Genomic DNA, 21,096 nt, shown 5'->3' with positions numbered 1-21,096 from the left:
TTAAGTGCCAGTGCACAGAATCAGTTCACTTAACACTAACCCAGTGCTTCCAGCACTCTGCTTATTTTCCAAGTAAAAGCAGTAAACAAAAGTAATTTTTCCTTAAAAATAATATTCATATGTGCTCAGTAAAAAAAAACAAACAAACCTGTTACCTATCCAGATCATAGAAGAGAAGTCACCAATGATTCCACTGGAAGCTCAAGCTTTCGCATCTTGCTTTTACCACTCCACTTGGTCACAAAAGATTTTAAAAATAAGCGAAGTCCCTCCCCCATTAAAAAAAAATAACTTTGATAACTTACTAAACAATATGGTATCAGTTTACTTGTCTTTCAATTCCCAAACAAGTCAATAAACGCACAACATTTGCAAGAGCAGATGCTGAATAATTTAGTCAAAAAATAAATAAAAAGCTGAATATTTACTTAAAAGGTAGAGTCAACAAGGTAAGAAATTATACTATAATACGATGATATGATATAGTCACTAACAAAATTGAAGATCATAATAAAATGTTACAGAAAGAGTTGGGTCAAAATTTCAAATTTAAAAATACTAGTCTGTAATAAATCTAAATAATATTTTAAAGATGTCACAAGCCCCTTTTCTAATCTAATCATCTTCACTTATTTGTTTTTTGCAATTATGAGATAGGATTTTCTTATATAAAGTAACCCATTCTTTCCTGTATTGATTATAATAAATTTATCATAAGCCAATTCTTACACATACTGTAATCAAGGTAACCAAAGTAAAAATAAAGTTGAATCTGTGCTGACTCCATAAAAGACAAATTACGTGGTCCTCAGATTTTCCCTAGAAATGCTTTAAATGATACAGTAATAGTATTAACTTCCAGATTTTGACAGAATTCCAGCAGAAACCAGCTTCACGTGTGTGTATACATATTGCATCTAGCACTGAACAAATAAAAAGTCCAAGTTGTAAAATACCATACATAGTATGACTGCATTTTTACAAGTTAAAAAAAAAGCTAACTAATATATGCATATATATGCCTGAAAATAGAGAAGGATACAGGAGATGAGTGGTAACTATTAAGACAAGATTGATGGCAGGTAGGAAAATATATAATCTTTTTTTTATATATCAGTTTTTTGACATATTACAATGAACACGTATTAAAGTACTTTATAATATTTAAAAGTATATAATGAAGTTTTTAAAAGGGTAAGGATGTAAACAGATAAAGGACAAAATGTTCTCATAGTTAGCTCTGAGTATACTGGAATTAAGGTATTGTTTTTATCTAAAGTTTCTTACATTAACTGGAACTGTTACAATTTTTTCTTTCTCTACAAAAATAATGATATACTTTAAAAAGTCTTATGCTTTGATAAATTTCACACACTATTTTAACAACGCTATGAGTAAGGGGAAAATGAAAAAAGTGAAACAGAGTAGTTGTGTGCCTTTCTAGAGGTCACACAGTAAAATCACAATATTCTGACTCTTTGTGCTGTGCTCTTCCTAAAATAAACAGGCTGTGTATGTTAAAATTAAATACCGATGCTATTATTCAGTGGCATAACGGTAATAAGCGTGATTAAAGATAGCACTGTGGCAAAGGCGTTCTCCATCTTAACTCCTAATACCTTGATTGGAGAAACAGAAAGCAATGCTGTTATCCCTGTTGCTAGTTCTCTCTCTACAGTTACTTAAGTTAGACCCCAAGAAAGCCCCTGAAATAACTGCTAGGTACCACATGGGATGCCCTGCAATGAAGGTAAGCCTACAGTGTTTTGAACCCTAATACAAAAAACAATAATAAGAATACAATATTCAGTTATTGCAGTAGTTTCAAGAAGGACTGATTTTCAGACCCTTAAGTAATGAGAAGTAGGAGTTACTTTAATGCATTTAGAATATTTAGTTTTACTTTAAAAAGCCTTAATAACCTCAGGTGCATAAAAGTCAAAAAAGTTATCTATATTAAACATAATTCTGAGACTATTAACAATATCATGAAAATTGCATGACATCTTGTCCTTTTTTTTAAACGTTAGCCTGCCACCATTTCCCCTCCATTTTAAAAACCATTGTGCCTTATAATAAAACACACAGATCTTTCTCTAGAGGGTGAAAGGAGGGATTGGGGAAGGGCAGAGAAGGGCCCAAGTTCATGCTATTTGAATGACTGGACAATATTAATCATTTATTACAGAAGCAATTTTCAATAAACTTGTAACTCATCAAAATGTATCAGAGAAATGGATCACTTGACATGGCACTGTTTATGACTAGATTATATGCCAGTCCTCAGATTTAAGATCTGTAAACTGCCTAAGAAATTATGACAGTAATATGACATTAACATGACATTAACATTTTATCCACATTAAAGGTATTTTAATTTGCACACATTCATAGGATGCACTGTGTGTTAAAAGGAAAGAGAAAGATTTATGGAATTGGTCTTGTAGAAAGAAGAAAAACTTCATGTTGTTTCATCTCATGATCACAGTTTGAGGAAAGTGTCTGCTTTAATATGCAGTTTCACCCTAAACCTCAAATGTATATTGTCTTAGGTGAGAAAAATATATTAAAATGTTAGGAGAAAGGTATCTATTATGCTGAAATCCTTAAATGGTGACATGAACTAATAAATATTTTTAATCAGTGTTTAATAAATTTATTGAGTATATAGGTAACATCAGTGCATTTTGAGATAATATATTCTTAAACTCATTTAGACAAATGTCAAAAACATATTTTCAGAACACAGTAAGAAAATATGAAGCTACAACTGAAATATTTAAAATGCTACAGACGAAAGTTTAGAGTTTACAATCTATTTTTGCATTTTCTAGCTCATGTTGTATATTAACTGAATCCCCAAAAGTATGATAATAATCCATTAACTGTGTTTATGCTTGTGTTAAATAGAACTATTAGTCTGAAAACCGAAATACAGCAGTTTGATTTTCAAGTCCTATGTAAAATAGTCTAAAACAGAAAGGAAAGGGCTTTTATTGGAACCTGATAGTTATTGAATACCTAATAGCAATGGGCCTGCCTACATTTCTGGCAAGCAGAACTATATTCTTATAAACCACTGATGGGCTAAACAAACTATTAATGAGAGTTGCTTTTCAACACTTAAAATGGTCAGACTGTGTTACTTGACCACAAGGACAAGTAGGACATCACTCTCAAATGTTATACAATATAAGAAACATAAATGAGACCTCTGTGGAGAGACAAAACCCACAGGTATGGCTCCAGAGTTCTTTTGCTATTCAACTATTAATAGAAAACAAATCCCACTTAAAGCTGTAAACACTTGTAACCCTTTTCACTAAAAGATGTATTATCATTCATTTAATTTCCCACTTAAAGCTTAACAAGGTATTATTAGTCCTAGTGTCCAACTCCAGTCCTGAAAAATACAACTTAACATCTGAACCAAAAAGTTTCAAACAAATGTCTGTTACTCTTGCAAGATAAGATGAATTTTTTGCCCCTCTATAAACTTTTTGGAGTACCTCTTCCCCTGGGTTTATGAACACCCAACCAATCATTCATAGGTTGCAGAATAATACTCAGTGAATACAATGAAAACATCTAGATTCTTCACCAGATTCAGAAGGCCTTCTTCACTGGACACATGTCTTTCAATTTAAGGCCTTTTAATGTATTTTTCTCCCTGGTGGTCACTGAACCAGCAGCATTAACCTTGCTTAGGAGCTTGTTGAAATGCATAATTTCAAATCGTGCCCCAGACCCAAAGAATCAGAATGTGCTTTAAGCAAGAATCCCAGGTGACTCATATGTACATTAAAGATGGTGAAGCACTGCCCCAGATCACCCTGTACAGTTACTACAAGCCACTTCTATTTATTTGACTTTTCAGAAAAGAGAACAAAGGAAGCTTTAGAAACATCATACTGATCAGGATAATTCATTTCATTCCTTGCCAAAGGGGGCATAGCACAGCTGTCCTTCTTTCAAGCCAGAAACAACCCACAAAACTATTTTGACCTAAAAAAGTAATTTTTCATACAGCTCAACTTAATATTTTCTGATCTAAATCCTTCTCCCAAGAGAAAAGGATAGCATCATTTTTATAGTTTGCTTATAAAATAATAATAGCCGTATTGTCATCAAATGGCAAGGTTCTATCTCCTGTATTTTTTTCTTAATTGGAAAAATAAAAACGTGTTGACTTCATTAAACCCCCCAGCTGAAAGGAAACATTTTAATCCCCATTCAGTAGTCCAATAAGTGTCACTACTCACTACATTATCCATAACTTTAAAACATAATGGAAGAAAAAACATGGAGTCACCGGGCTCGGTTGCTCATGCCTGTAATCCCAGCATTCTGGAGGCCGAGGAGGGTGGATCATCTGAGGTCAGGAGTTTGAGGCCAGCCTGACCAACATGGTAAAATCATGTCGGTCTCTACTAAACATAAAAATTAGCCAGGCATGGTGGCCGGTGCCTGCAGTCCCAGCTACTCAGGAGGCTGAGACAGGAGAATCACTTGAACCTGCGAGGTGGAGGTTGCAGTGAGTGAAGATTGCACCACTGCTCTCCTGCCTGGGAGACTGAGTAAGACTCCCATCTCAAAAAAAAAAAAAAAAGGAAGAAAAAAGAAAAAAACATGGAGTCAGCACCCTTTGATAGAACAAGAAGAACTTAGAGTCAACTTTCTACAACTTTAGAGCAGCATTAAAAAAAAAAAAAAAAAGTCAGGAGCAACATCTAATAACCACCCACCTCCACTCCTTCAACCCTTCTGTGATAACAGACATAATCCTGGGGTCATTATCAGAAGGCCTTTCATCTATAAGCGATTATTCATCAAATTTAAAAAATTATTTTCTTAAGTTCATTACAAAATCTAATTAAGCACAACATTATAAGCAGTGTTTTCACTCATTTCCTTTAAGCCTTAAAAAATGTTATAGGCACTGAGCTATAACACAAACCCACTGAGTATGCAGCATCACTTCTTGGAACCTGAGGGTCAAGAGAAACCTATGCACACGTGAAGCATGTGCTACCTGTTGTGCTGTTAGCTATAAACCACTTAGCCTCTGACCCAGGAATCTCATATCTTCTGCCAGCATCTATACAACTGTGGAAGGCATACAAGTAGGCTAAAATCTCAGACCCTTAATAAAGAAACACAATAAATATAATGATACACACAGTAATTTTTCCAGGATATAATGTTAAGCAAAAAAAAAAAAAAAGAAAAAGAAAAAAAAAGAATACACACACTACACATACACACACACAGTTTAACCAAAAAAAAAAAAAAAAAAAAAAACCCCAAAAAACAAAAAAAAAGGATTAATAATAAAGCAGAAGTCAATAAAATTGGCTGTTTACAAGGGGTGGAGGAGAACAGGCTAGAAAGGAAGAGAGTGACACACCTCTCTGAGAATACCACTGTGTATAATTTTGACCTCTGGAAGTATGTTAACATCATACATGTCCAAAGATAATTAAATCAATAGGAATGGGGACAAAGACACCTAAATTGAACGCAAACAGAAACGAATAAATGCAACTATATTTCAAATGAATAACATAACTATATTCATTGGAGAAAGGGAACTGCAAATAAATCTTGAACTCTTTTTAATAGGGTTGTTTTACTCAAAGTATGCTTGTAGCAATTCTAAAACTATTTTATGTGTATTATATGACTGAACAAATGAGTAACTGTATTGGTGTTATTAGGAGTCAGAGTTCTCACTTGTTATAAGAACCCAGAAGCCATCTTGAAAAGATTCTCCCTCGATAAATCTGGGACAATCTGAGCATCAAAATAAATAAGGGAAGTAACTGACAATAACCTATTTAATAAAATTAAAATCATGAGTCCTTACTCCTGATAAATAGATAAATAAAATAAGGAAGGTGGGCTCTTCCTTACTGTATAGAATGCTGGCTGTAACATGGAGGGAGCAGTAGAATTGGAAAATCTGTATTTTGCAATCATCAGACAAGAATCATCAATGGATAACAGAGCAACAGCCTTCAAAGTCTGAGTCTAGAACTTTAAAAAGGCATAGGTTTTATGGGTAGTGAACAAGTTTGTGAAAAGAAAAATAAGATGGTATTAGACAGTACCTTATAGAAAAATTAAGCTGAGGAGAATGAGATACTAGGACAGTTCTCAGGATCACTTGGCAACATTGAGAGAAAGAAATGATTAAAAAAAAAAACCAGAGAGGCTGAATCAATGGTCTAAGAGACTGTAAAAAACTTAAGTAAAGGAAATCAGTCCTTGAAGAGGTTCCAGGGGAAGAGCCCACCTATCCCACTCTTTTCTCCACAGATCCACACTTGCTTTCCCCTTTTCAGGGTTACATATAACTATATACCAAGAAAAGCATATAAACATATAGTACAAAAACAGGGCAACTATGTTACCTGATAGCAAGTATAACAAGCAACAAATATAATTTTTCTTAACTTATTAAAATGTATATTGGCTTTTACCCCCTTAGAACAATGCTAACTCTCTATGATAATCTAAGTAAATAATTTTTTAAAAACAAAGACTGAAGAAAGCTACACAAAGAAGAGATTAATTCCAAATGTACAGGATGCTTTTCTTATTTTAATATTATCATATATTTTTTAACACTGATCTATTAAAAAATATACTTCTAATTGTATTTGGATATACAGCCAATTCAAAGAAGAGCTACATCTATGCTAGAAGGCTCTAAACAATCTGCTCAGCAATGAAAGGGAGAGACATAAACCTCCGGTGCCCACAGATGCTAGACAGAACAGGTTTCATTAATGCTCAACCCATAAATTGTGAGTTTAGCTCCATTTTAGGCATGAACCTTTTTAGAAAGGTTTATAAAGGTATTCTTCATAATATCACTGACTTTAATGAGTATTATTAATGTACAATGCAAGATGGATGAATGGATGGATAAACAGACAGACGGATAGATGAATATATTGTTAATAGTTCACAGTTAGTGGGTCAATTACAACATCAAGTTACAGTCTTTCAAACAACTAAGATAAAATGCATTCAAATCATCCGCTTCTTACTACCTAACTGTATGCTAGTCCTGGCTCTTTATTCCCAAAATGCTTATCTTTGAAACATATTTGAGGTATATGACCTGGCTCTCTCATTCCCAAAATGCTTATCTTTGAAATACATTTGAGGTATATGACATAAGTAAAAATGAAATATAACTTAGTGTCAAGAATAGGGAAGAATAATTAATATACAATTATTCTTCAATGAGTAGCTATGTTTTATAAAAAGTTTTAAAATATTTTTAGCCAGAGTACTCTTTCTTCAGATGAAAAGTTATTTAAAAGTTCAAAAGTTTACAAAATAACTAAAAGTGGAACTATTTTGGTTAAAGTGAGTAGTGGAAGTCTGGAGTACCACCTGCTGTGGAGAGCTTTCTGGGCAGCCCAAGGCACAGCTAGAAAACCACTGCTGGATAAAATTATAAGTACAATATAAATGTGTGAAATAGTCACTGAAAATGAGATGCTACTAGTAAGTATAAAACATATGAAATTTAAACTAATAAAACATCAAAGCCATTTTTATTTACTGAAGAACACAAACAAAGTAAATATAAAGTATTTTTAATAAATAATAATTTACAACAAAAGTATAAAAGACACCTCAGGCCAGGTGGCTCACGCCTGTAATTCCAGCATTTTGGGAGGCTGAGGCGGGTGGATCACCTGAGGTCAGGTGTTTGAGACCAGCCTGGCTAATAAGGTGAAACCCCATCTCTACTAAAAACACACAAAAAAATAGCTGAGTGTGGTGATGGGCACCTGTAAGTCCAAATACTGGGAGGTGAGGCAGGAGAATCGCTTGAACCTGGGAGGCAGAGGTTGCAATGAGCTGAGATCGCACCACTGCACACTAATCTGGGAGAAAGAGCGAGGCTCCATCTCAAAAAAACAAATAAATAAATAAATAAATAAAAATAAATAATAAAAGACACCTCATATTGGCACTATGATAGCTGTTCTTCCTTGTTGTAAGCCCCTAACTGATACTGGAATGTGATGTTACAGACTAACATGTTTATTCTGATGTCCATATGTCCTAAATCTATGTGCTATTATGAAGTGATAAACAGTGGTTCAGGAAATATTTTTTAATGATGAAAATAACCATGTTATTTACTAACTTCTGATCCCCAAATACATAGCTCAAATTTTCTATTATATCCTCCTTTTTAATAATTAATCTCTAATTTTTAGGATCACTTTTAAAAGTCTAGGTTTCCTCAGTTTCCATTAGCTATAAAAGAAAAACCAAAAATTCCTTCCAACTATAAAACTGCTATAAGTCAAAATGAAGCTGTCTCTTGCTACTGTTTGCTTTTGTGGAAGCAGAACAAAAGTACATTAATAGTTAACAAAGCTACAGTATGATATACGAATGAAGTCTTGCATTAAAAAACTACTTGGACTGTATTTACAAAAGAATCTGTACCATTAATTATTCAACATTTGGATCTGACCAGAAACCAGAGGATGACTCTGTAACGCTCAGTTTAAATGAACTACTTAATGTTGTAATAAACACTCAATACAGTGGGCTCAATGAATTTCAAACATATTACAATTGTAAGGGTTTTCCAATTTTTTGATCAATAACAGATTTTAATGCTAAATCAGTTTGAATTTCACTTTTCTCTAAAATGTTTACTTAAACCAAAAATTTTGCATCTCAATTATTTTATATTCTAAATCTGAATGTAGTTTAAACCAATGCATTATTCATAAAGCAAAGACATCAGGAAAGACAAAGCTGTGCACTTCTTTCAAAGCTGCTAAATTGCTAAAACATACCATATTTATGCATGCAATATTTGATTGTGTTTTTCTTAAAACACAAGCTTGTTTTCATCAGATCAAGATATGCCAAAAATTCTACACCAAACAATTTTTGTTTATAATTAAAGCAAGCATCAATCCAAGGATTGTCATCCATTTCATCTCTACATCAAAAAAAAGTAATTTAAAAAATTTTTAAATTCCCTTGAAATGATAAGAGAAATGAAAATGTAAGTGCCTTCACATAATAACAGTAAGCTGACCCTTTGGGAAATCGTTGACTTTCTCAATACAAGGTATTCAAAGCTCATTCAAAAGTGTTCATTTAGAATGCAGATATCAAAGATGATGCAAATGTTCAAGAGAAAATTAGAACTTACCAGATGTTCTAATCCAGCTTTGATGTTTCCAGATTCCCTAAAATAGAAGAGTAAAAGTTCTAAATAGTTGCTAAATCCTTGTCTGCTCTAATTTGTTTACCTCAAAAATGTTTTATAAACCCTTGTAATTTTTTCATACGTATTTACTTATGTTCGTAACACTGTTTTTAAGGACAAAACAATTTTTATCAAAAGTGAACAGATAATTTATATCATCAGATTTACCACTAAATTGGTATTTCACTAAAAAAAGTTTCAGATTTTTTAGTCAATGAAAAATGTAAAGAACTCACAAACATCATTTTATTCTTCACACAATATCTATTCCTTTCACACTAGCTTTTCTATTAGAAATTTTATTATATTATTGTTTATTTCCAACATTTATTATGAAAATGTTCAAATTTACAGATTCTATCCACCACCCAGATTCTATAACTCACATTTTATTATATTTGGTTTCTCAAATATCCATCCATCAATGGTTGCGTTTTTATAAAAAGAATGTACACATAAAGAATACATTAGTGAGTACACAGCTAAATAACTAAATCTTAACCTATTTTCTCCTGTCATTAATTTTATGAATTTAATGCACACTACAAATCAGGACCTATGATCATTTTAATATTAAAAAAGAAAATATCACCAAAGAAAACATAAACATCAAATATCATGATATATTTTAAGTATTAAATTTCCTGCTTTTTACTGTAGAAGAGACTGCTTATGGAACTGAAAATACAAGTATCTGTACATGTAGCAAACATAATTTAAATACAGATTTGTTGAAATGTGGCAAATAGTTAAATTTTTTCTGATTTCAATCTGTACTAATTTATTTGTGACAAATGAACTTTGGCTTTTCTCATTCTGATCAAGCAATATTTTAGTTCCATTTTAAGTACCAAGCATTACCTTTTTAAACAAGAAATTATAATCCTACCACATTGCAGAAAGTAATTATTAATATAAATCCTCCAACAATAAACAACATTATTATATTCATGATGTTTAATCTTCTCCCCACATCTCCTCACTTCTCTGAGGGGTCTCAACTTTCTTTTCTATTTCTGTCTTCTATTTTTTCTTTGCCAAAGATATACTTACCTGTTTCCTTTGTCTTGCTTCCAAATTTCTCCATTTTTATTCCCTTCAGATTTGCTGCTGGAAAACTGTACTCATGGCTTCCAACCTTTGCTCTCACTGCCCAGTCTGATATATTAGAGTAAATTCCCACTTCTACTGATTAGCACTAATTTTCAGCCATTCTCTTCTGTATTTCCTGCTTCTGGCAATCTTAGCAAAACTATATATTCAATGTTTAGATATTTAATGGTTTCTGAAACTCATTATTTAATCTCTAATGTCTGCAGTCCTACTGACAAATGATAAGAAAAAATTACTGCAAGGTGTGAGAGAAGGCTACTATCTATATAAATAATTATTTTATACTTTATCATTACAAAATTAATGCATTTATCGGAGCTGGAAGTCAAATGAATCTTTACATTTTCACAAGAACATTCAAATATAGTTATTTGTACAACTTAAAATTTAAACCAAAAAGTATTAACATATAGTGAAACATCTGAACAGGGCAACATATATGTGTGTGTGCACATGCACGCACACACACACACAAAATAAAATTAAGTCTTCCTCCCATCACTGACTCCCAGTTCTCAATCTTGGTTTATCCTTCTGAAGATATGCACTCATGTGTGTGTGTGTGTGTATGTGTGTGTGTGTCTTTCTCCCTTCTATGTTTGTTGAAATCCACAATAGAAGCATATTATACACTCTGTTTTGTACCTTCACTTGGCAATCTATCTTAGAGTCTGTGCTATATAATACACATCTACTTCGCTTTCTCGCACAGCTACATTGTCACAAAATGGTTCTTATTAGAAAATAATATTGCAATATATAAAGAACGAAAATGATCAGATTCAAAGTATAAGTCCATACTTTATTATCTGAAATAGCTGGGGCTAGACATGCTTTATCAGAATATTTCAGATTTTAGAAAGGTTAAGGTATGTCATACAATGGTGCCAGCAGGGTCTGACGCAGCATCTCATCATCATACACGTTAGTAATTCTGAAAGAAAGATATTAATGTCCACACAAAATGGGATAAACAAAGACTGTAAATAGCTTCATTTCAGGGTAGGTTTGCTGTCAACTGTGTCTGCCACAATCTTAGGGAAAATCGCTTAATTTTCTGAGATACCTGTATTTGAGAATGAAGACAAGAAACTGCTCTTTAAAACAAAAAGACAATGTAGGCTATTGCTTTGCCATGTTTCTAAGTAATTCTTTAAATTAAAAGATATTTATAAAATGTTTTGAATGGCATGGCTGTGAGAAAACTAGTCATCATTCTTGGCACATTCGCTTTCCTTCACTATCAAATGTAACCAAATGTAATCAACCATAAGGCCCTGGCTATCCAACAACCTTAATTATCATTAGATCTAACTATTTCTTTCTATCTCCACAGCTTTTATGTTATTTCAGTCCATCATCTTTTCTCCCTAAATTGCTGCAATAGTCTCTTATTGAATGCCAGTAGTTCCTGCCTTGTCTCATGTCAATTCATTTTCCATTAACACAACAAAATCTTTCTAAAATGTAAACTTAATCATGTCAATTCTCTTCTTAAAATCTACAGTATCCTACCATACTGCAGTTTACCTATTCCCTCTGTTATCTTGTCAAAGCTACATTACATGAAAAGTAACAACAGCAGCCACAACAAACTACTAACCTGGTTTCACTCACCAATGAACCACTTTCACCCTCTACCTAAAATGCTCCTTTTCTCCCAGCCTCCTCTAATCTTCCCTATCTAACAAAAATCCATCCTTCAGGACTCATCCTAAACCATTCTTCAATTGGGGAAACCTTCTCCTTGTCCCACAAATTATGTGATGAATTCTTCCTATATATTTCCATTAACACTCTGGGCAAGTCCCATCACAGAATTGATCACAGTATTTTATAAATGCCTATTTACTTTTCTACTTACACCAGTGAAGTGAAAACTCCTTGGCGATATGCATTATGTCTTTTCAATTTTTATATTCCAGCACCCAATACAATGACTGAATCAATATATTTAAGGATATGACATCTGAATCACAAGACAAGCTTGGGTACAGAGTCAGTAGCAACCAGCTCAGGTCTCTGAGCAGTACTATTCAGCCCCACTCTATCTCCAACCCATGTAAAGAGCAAGGCAATTTGCAACACTGAGTGGCTGCCTGAGATAAAACAGTAGTATTAGGAGGAAGGCACAGGTGCCTGTATGTACATGAACATATGTAGGGTGTGGGTGGTTATTTATTTATTTTTTTTACTGTTTTTGAGGGTGTGGGAGCCACAATGGGGAAAGTAGTTGAGGCTAAACTAGAACACTAGAGATTGTCCACTCTAGTTTTTAAATTAGCCTGGAGAAGCACAAGTCAGATCTTAGGTTTTTACCCCTCCTTTTAGATTAAAATTGCTATCCAAGGCAGCTAAATGCTGTTAGGAAAAAAAAAGATGAACCCACAAGGAAAATTGTAAGATGTATAAACCAGAATTTTAAAAAATAATAATCTTATCCAGAGAAAACAGAATAAACTAAACAAGAATGTAGACATAATAACATCTTCAAAGAGATGATTTTTAGAAATATAAGTATGAAAATGAAGTTATGAAAAAGAACCAATATATGATAGTGGGTATTAGAAACATAATCATTTGAAATAAAGAATTCAGAGGATGGATTGAAAATACAATAGATACAGAAAGAGGATGAATTAATAAGCTGGAAAACTGGGTAGAAGAACTATTGCAGAAGGCATAGGGAGGGGGCAAAAAGACAAGACAAACAACCGATAGAATTAAGAACAGGAGGAGAAGTGTTAACATCTATATAATGAGAATCCTAGAAGGAGGGTTAAAAAAAATGGAAGACAAGAAATATTTGAAGAAATAATGACAGAGATTTCCCAGATATAAAAATATTCAAATCTCAGGTTCAAAGGGCACATAGAGTGCTGAAAGGATGTTTAAAAATCTGCAGCAAAGCATATTATACGGACATTTAAGACTATAATGGATTAAGAGAAAAGTCAAAAAGCTTCCGGAATGAAAAAGGAGACCCCTACACAAAGGAAGAATATCACTGATATTAGATTTCCCAACACTAAAGTGAAGACAAGAAGACAATGGAGTAATAACAACTCTCGAGATAAAGTGTTACAGGAAAAGAACTGTGAACCAAGAATTAACACATAGCTAATAAACTATTATTTAAATACAAAGAAATATAAAGAAATTCTCAGCATACAAGGTTTCAGAAAATTCACCACACAAAGACATCATTTAAAAGAAGCCTTGAAGAATATAATGCAGGTAAGAAGATAAATAAATTCAGGAAGAATCAACAAGGTAAGGCAAGTAAAGGATGGCCTCGAATTGAGCAATTACTGTAATCTAAGTAATCAGTAACTAAAAAGAAAACTAGAGAAAGTTCACCCATAATCATCTGGAATTGAAATCCCAGAAAAGATTTTCAGATTGGATAAAAAACCAAAATCCAGCAATGTATTATTTACAAAAGACACATAATACAAAACGATTCAGAAGCGTTTCCCAAAAAAAGGTTTCCCATAAAACCAGGCAAATATGGACCAAAAGAAAGCTGGGGCAGCAAGTTTAATGCTTTAATGACAAAATACATTTAAGTCCCCTACTCCCATACATACATACATATGTACATACGTACACATAGGTACGTATATGTACATATGCACATACACATGCGTACGTGTACGTATACGTACGCATGTATACGTGCGTATGTGTACGTATACGTGCGCATGTACGTATACATGCGTATGTATACATATGTATGTACGTATACATATGTATGTACATATACATACGTATGTATGTATATATTATGAAAAGAAGGTAATTTTAGGTAATATATACATATGTGAGAGTCAGGGACTTAAGTATATTCTAGTCTAGGGAAAGATAAACCAAGAAGTTTTCATTTATATCTGGAAGGTTTGCATATACATAAAGCTTAACACATATCCCATTTGGACACCTAAGTTTAAGCAAGTTCTCCATGAAAATCAGTTTCCTTTACTTTTACTTTGGTCAGAAAGATAAGGAAGAATGACCACCTCAAAACAACACAGGTAAAGTATCATGAGTACATAAATACAACACAAAACAGTATGACATATAATACTTGTTTTAGAAGCAGAGTGCCTACACTCAAATTTAAACACTACTACAAAACAGTCCTGTGAGCTTGAGTAATAATCCAACTTTTCTCAATCTCAGATTGTCCACCTATGACGTGAGGCTTACTTGCCTTACCTAACATACAAGGTTGCTGTGAAAGAGTAAGAAGGATAATGTACATGAAGATAAAAAATAAACTATAGAAATGTTATTATGATGGAGGATATTTAAATACAAAAGTCTTAAAAGTGATTCTAAGAGTTTTAATGAATTTGAAAAAATAGAGAGGCAACATCCAAGACACTGATAGAAGGATCTTACAACAAATGGTATAAAACCTGTCCTCTTTAGTGGTCTGTCTCTTGGGTTGTCCCTGTCATGACTTCATCAATATTTGTGCAACTCCTTTTGCCCTGTGCTGAAAGCAGACTTAATTCAATTATAGGTCTCAAAACTGATAAAATGGTCCTGAAGTGGAAAATGGGAAGAGATTATTGGCAAATGAATAAAGATTTGTATCGAACTAACACACAGGAGTACAGCAGGTCTTTTTTTAATCATTCCCTGTCTTAAATCTTCTGGGAACCATGAGTTTCCCTTCCCCTCATGCAGCACATCGATTTCTGAATTAGACTGCAATATTAAATAATTAATATACTTGCCATGATTGATGTTCTGCATTAGTTGAATATTAGGTTATCAATCAAAATCCACTTGGTTTAATGTAATAATATTGAAAAAGTGTCACAGGCTGTTCATCCAATTTGTAGTTGAGGCAGCACAGATAGTAATGTTGGCATAACACAAGGCTGTAAAGCAGGAAATGCAGTGGCTCAACATGTATGAAGCAGACATTTTAAAACTAACTGGGACAAGACTGAGGTTGTCCAAAATAAACCAGGTAGCACCTGATAGTTTTAATTTTAGGAGTGAGAAGATGCCATATATCAATCATGACATGGTAGGCAAGAAAAAAATTAAAAGTAGGTATTACTTTCCCTTTGTTACAAACAAATTTCATTATTTTTCCAAAAGAAATATACTCTACGTCTAAAAACTATTGCTATAATAAAGCTTATGTCCTCTTAAGAAATTTGTAAACAAAAACACTAAGATTTTTTTAGATCTCGTCTTACCAGAAAGTCATTGACTTTTCTTACCTTTTCTTAAAACAGAAGAACCGTATCAATCATACCAATGAATATTCAGGTTTTTTAGTAGTCTAGAGGAATCGGGTTAAGGAGCCACACTTAATAATGATATTTATTTTGAAAAAATACTATTCTTTCTGATGATGGCAATTTCCCTTACTATCAATATTTTGCATCTACATTTGTCAAAATATAAGCTTAGGAAAATAACTTAAATTACTTGACTCCCAGTAAAGTAATGACAATTTTTCTCATCATTCCCTATTACCTCAATCCAAAATCTATTATGGATTTACTTATAAAAGTGATTACTTAAAAACAAATTTAAGAAACAAAAGAGATCTAAAAGAAAAGTGACTTTTTTGGGGGGATGAGTAGAAACTTAACAAAATAAATATAACCAAAACCATTTCAAAGAGCAAGCCAAAATTCCAGTGAGGGTTTAGTTATAAAATACTCATAAACCATAAATCACATAACTAATTGAAGTAGCATTAAAGTGTCATTCCACTGAACAAGTCCTTGGTAAATAAAAGATTAAATATAATTATAATCACTAATGTATTATCCTATGTAAAAATGTGTACATATACAGTAGTTATGAAAAATTGAGTTAACTATTAAAAATAATTTTTTTAAGAGACATTCTGTCACCCAGGCTGGAATGCAGTAGCAACATCTAGTTAGACTCTAACTCCTGGGCCCAAGTGGCCCTCCATCCTCAGGCTCCCAAGTAGCTATGACCACAGGCATGTGCCATCACACTCAGCTAATTTTTTTCTTATTTTTTGTAGAGATAGGTAGTGCCTCGCTATGATGTCCAAGTTGGTCTTGAACTTCTAGCCTCAAGTGGTCCTCCCATCTCAGCCACCCAAAGAACTGGAATTACAGGTGTGAGCCACCGCACCTGGCCAAAATAAAAATGTACAGTAGATTTTTTTGTCATGAACTAAACATATTATTTACTTTTAAAAGATTAGTATGCTGCAGTTTTCTATGGATATAAGAGCTAAGATCATAGTTAATTTTGTATTTTTTTCTTTCATAAAGTAAAATCTACAGGAGTTGGATTTTTACATGATGTCACTGAATGCTTATAAAAGCCTGACTACATAATTACATATCTATATTTTCCATCTCAAACAATAATGAAAACATTTTTACATGTATTAGATTTTGTTATGTATCAAATGTTATTGATGAATAAATTTTGGCAAAATATAAATCTAAGAAAAAGCTGAGTTCTGCCAGGCGCGGTGGCTCACGCCTGCAATCCCAGCACTTTGGGAGGCCGAGGTGGGCGGATCACGAGGTCAGGAAATCGAGACCATCCTGGCTAACACTGTGAAACCCCATCTCTACTAAAAAAAAATACAAAAAATTAGCCGGGCGTGGTGGCGGGCGCCTGTAGTCCCAGCTACTCGGGAGGCTGAGGCAGGAGAATGGCATGAACCCGGGAGGCGGAGCTTGCAGTGAGCCGAAATCGCGCCACTGCACTCCAGCCTGGGCGACAGAGCAAGACTCCGTCTCAAAACAAAACAAAACACAACAAAAAAAGCTGAGTTCTAATTTCAGCTCTACTATTTACTAATGGTCTTTGTTCAGTTATATATTTCTCAAATTTTTCTCGCCTTACATTCAAAATCAGATTAACAAGATAATCAGCATATAATATAGAAGTCACTCAGTAAATACTGGTTCAATACAACAGCCTAATAATGGACCAACTGACTGCACTTCACTTTCAAAATAAAAAAAAATCTTCATATAATTTTCAGCTTTCTTAATTGCCTTGAAATCCATTTCAACTGTAATACCTATAAATGAAAGTCAGTCTCATTTTCAAACATCAAATCTTGGATGGATGGATGGATGGATGGATGGATAGATAGAAAGATAGAAAGATAGATAAATTTTGGCTAGTATCCAATAGAACACTACAGATATCCTGATATAAGGACATTCTTATGTTCTATTTGCAAGAAAGTACAGTGTTGGGAAAAGCAAGCAAAAATAATTTCTATTTTTGTATTTTAACTCAATTTTAAAAAATGCTTAATGTCAGTACTCTGATCTACAAAGATCTTCCTGAAATTCTCAGTTTCTGCTTCTCAGGTTTGGTTAGAATTCTTAGTACTTTTCTCTTGATTGGCGAACACCTTGCAAATTAGTGGCTCTAAATGAATATTCTTATGTTACTATAGTTCAGAATGATGGTTTTCAGATGTTTGCATTTTACAAGTAGTTTTGATCTGACTGATTATTATCGGTAATAAATAAAGCTCTAGAACTTATAAATCATTTGCACAGGTAAGTCTACCATAGTAACAAAATTTAAGTGTTTTCTTTTCTTTTTAAGATCCTTTAGTTTTATAGACAAATATTAGTGAGCATCCACTATGTCGGGACAAGTTCAAATTAAATATATTAAACAGCCAAGGACTTATGATACACACTTGGCTTATTCCAATGGGAAGCTGAACACTTAAGCTGGTATGGATCAGTTATGCCACTTAAAACCAGTCAAGTAAACAGAGTTCACAGAAAGGGTCTACAGGGGAAAGAGAAGAGATTTCAATATTTCTGAAGTCATGCTCTAGATAACAGTTGCAAACAGAGGAAAACTAAAATTTTGTCATCAGTAGATCTGATGTAAAAGAACCGATAAAAGAGGTCTTTTAGACACAAGAGAAATTATAGCAGAAACAGACTTGAAATGTCAAGGTGAAAGAAGTACAATAGAAATGTTATTTGCTGAGCTCCCTTAGCTCTACGATAAATTCTGAGGGAATAATAAAAACAATAACAACATAAACATCATCAACAGAAAAAAAGCAAGAAAAAATATGGTATCTATGCCTTAGATGTTAAAAACTGTGTTGTCAAACCAAGGCTAGTACAGTCAGTCCTCCCCATCTGTGAATCCACAACAATGAAGTCAACCAACCACAGATCAAAAATATTTGGGGAGGGGGCGGCGGGGAACGTGCATCTGTATTGAACATGCGCAGATTTTTTATTCTTGACATTATTCCCTAAACAATACAGTATAACAACCACTCACATAACATTTAAGTTGTAATAGGTATTATAAGCAATCTAGATATAATACATTAATTATAGACAAATACTATGCCATTTTATATGAGGGACTTAAGAATCCATAGACTTTGGTATGTGCAGTAGGTCCTGGAATCAATATCCCACAGATACCGGGGGAAGATGGTATATAAAATAGTTAATGTCCAATCCAGGCAGGGAAAGGGCATGTGATACATGCTACCTATCTGGTACTTCCCACACGCAGGACAAACATTCATAATCAATGACAACTCTCTTTCCAACTGAGGCCAGGTGCAACTCAACACATTTTAGTAAGGAGTCATGGCCAGTTGTTTGGAGTTAGCAGGTGAGATGCAAGCTATTCACCATCACCCCCCACTTCAACCCATGCTCTTGACCTTGTTCAAGGAAAGTTCATAAAAAGGAAAAATGACCAGATGTGTTAGAGTGGTTGAAAAAGATTTCAAAGAGAAGGGTAATTTTAGCTAGATCCTGAAGGATTCATTGTATTTGGGTAGACTGAGTACGTAGAAGAGGAGGCGCGAAGAGTGAGCTCAAAGGTCCAGCATGACCTGGCAGTGTTCAAGTATGGAGAGTACCCTGCCCAGAGAAGATGTATTAAAAGGTCATACAACTTTAATTAATTTAAAATAATTTTTATAATGTAAGTTTTTAGGTCCATCACATACAGTTGTGCATGTTGTTCATTACGAAAAAACAAAAAAATCAAGGGGGCAAGTGGAAGCTAAAAGCTATATGCCCCGGCCAAACAGTATATCCTGGTATGCATCCACAGGAAAAAGGGACATCTTGTATAATATGCAGAAAGTTGCCATATGGGCTACAAGTGACCCAGCAAATAATAAATGCTTATTGTAGAAAAATTCAAAATCACATCTGGTTCTAATGAAGAAAAAATAAAAGTCACCTGAAATTCCACTAGCCAAAGATAATAGCTTCAATATGTCCTTGTTTTTTCCTCCAGAAATTCTTATGAATAAACACAAATACAATTATTTTTCTTATAAAAATGGGACCATGGTTGACTTGTTATATAGCTTAAATTTTTTCACTATTATATATTGTAAATAGCTTCCGGGTGTCAATAATATACTTGCATATAATATTTTAATGTTTGCATACTATCCTGCATACAGATGAACAATAAGCTAACTTATCCCTTATTTTTGGACATTTAGGTTCTTTCTGATTTATCCTTATAAATAAAACTGGGGTATAAGAAAAGAATAATCATTAGATTTAAAAATCATTGATAATTTTATGTAATGTTTATTTCACTTGGAGAACTGGGGTTAAATAATTTTTATAAGCAGAAATAAACCTAGTATATTTCATCTCCACTATTTAATCATAAATAAATTCATGCATTCTATTACTTCTATATAAATACAAATATTTAAATGTCAATTAAATTCACATTACAATTATAAATAATCTAAATGTAATTTTAAAATACAATTTCTACTTCCAAAAATTCTACTATAAAATTATATCCCAATAATTTCATAAAAGCAATATATTCCCATATGTAACACAGTCAACAATCCCAAATAGAAGGTCATAAATATATCCTATTAAGTCTTTAGCTGTTAAAACTGAGGGAAAGGCTAGGCGCAGTGGCTCACGCCTGTAATCCCAACACTTTGGGAGGCTGAGACAGGTGGATCACGAGGTCAGGAGATGGAGACCATCCTGGCTAACACAGTGAAACCCCGTCTCTACTAAAAATACAAAAAATTGGCCGGGTGTGGTGGCACGCACCTGTAGTCCCAGCTACTCGGAAGGCTGAGGCAGGAGAATCACTTGAACCGAGGAGGCAGAGGTTGCAGTGAGCTGAGATCGTGCCACTGCACTCCAGCCTGGGTGACGGAGCGAAAAGTGCAACATGTGTATATTTTTCCTGAAAACAGCAAAGTTTGAATAACTCAGAAACTGATTATCCAAGTTTTCAATTATTAAAGTCTTTTTATGATTTTCTCTTCCTTCCGTTTTTGTTCTGTTTAACTTCTGTTCTCCTATTTAACTCAACAGGAAACCGAAAACTAAGGTGTAATTTTAATCAGGTAAGCATCTAATAGTGCTAGGAAATAATAGTGAAGTCTTTCCCTGTTTAATGAATCAAACTCCTCAGCCTAGAATTCAAGATTCTTGCTCAAGTCAAAAGATTTGCCATTTCCTAAAGACCTCTTTGCACTTCCCAGCACTTAAATTTTCATAGTATTTGTCTAAGTGAACTGACCTTCTCAGAGATTCCACCTGTGAGGAAATACTGAACAGAGTTTGCCAGGCACGGTAACAAGTGCTTTACATAATCTGCTCATTTAACACTTATGATTTTATCATAAAGAGATGTAATTATTATACCTATTTCATAGATGAGATAAATGAGGATCAGAGAGATTC

At 33.5% G+C, this 21,096-nt stretch overlaps 1 protein-coding gene across 9 annotated transcripts in view; it reads right to left on the bottom strand.

Annotated features, from left to right (window-relative positions):
• RSRC1 (arginine and serine rich coiled-coil 1) overlaps positions 1–21,096 on the bottom strand; it is a 443,687-nt gene that overhangs the window by 236,367 nt on the left and 186,224 nt on the right. For all 9 annotated transcript variants that reach the window (XM_063704321.1, XM_055381899.2, XM_055381901.2 and 6 more), the window contains exon 5: positions 9,206–9,242. In XM_063704321.1, the coding sequence (XP_063560391.1) occupies positions 9,206–9,242 (37 nt within the window). The remainder of the gene's footprint in view (positions 1–9,205; positions 9,243–21,096) is intronic.

The sequence above is a fragment of the Gorilla gorilla genome, chromosome 2 (assembly GCF_029281585.2).
Source record: "Gorilla gorilla gorilla isolate KB3781 chromosome 2, NHGRI_mGorGor1-v2.1_pri, whole genome shotgun sequence".
NCBI lineage: Eukaryota > Metazoa > Chordata > Mammalia > Primates > Hominidae > Gorilla > Gorilla gorilla.
This window is presented reverse-complemented; position numbering and strand designations above follow the sequence as displayed.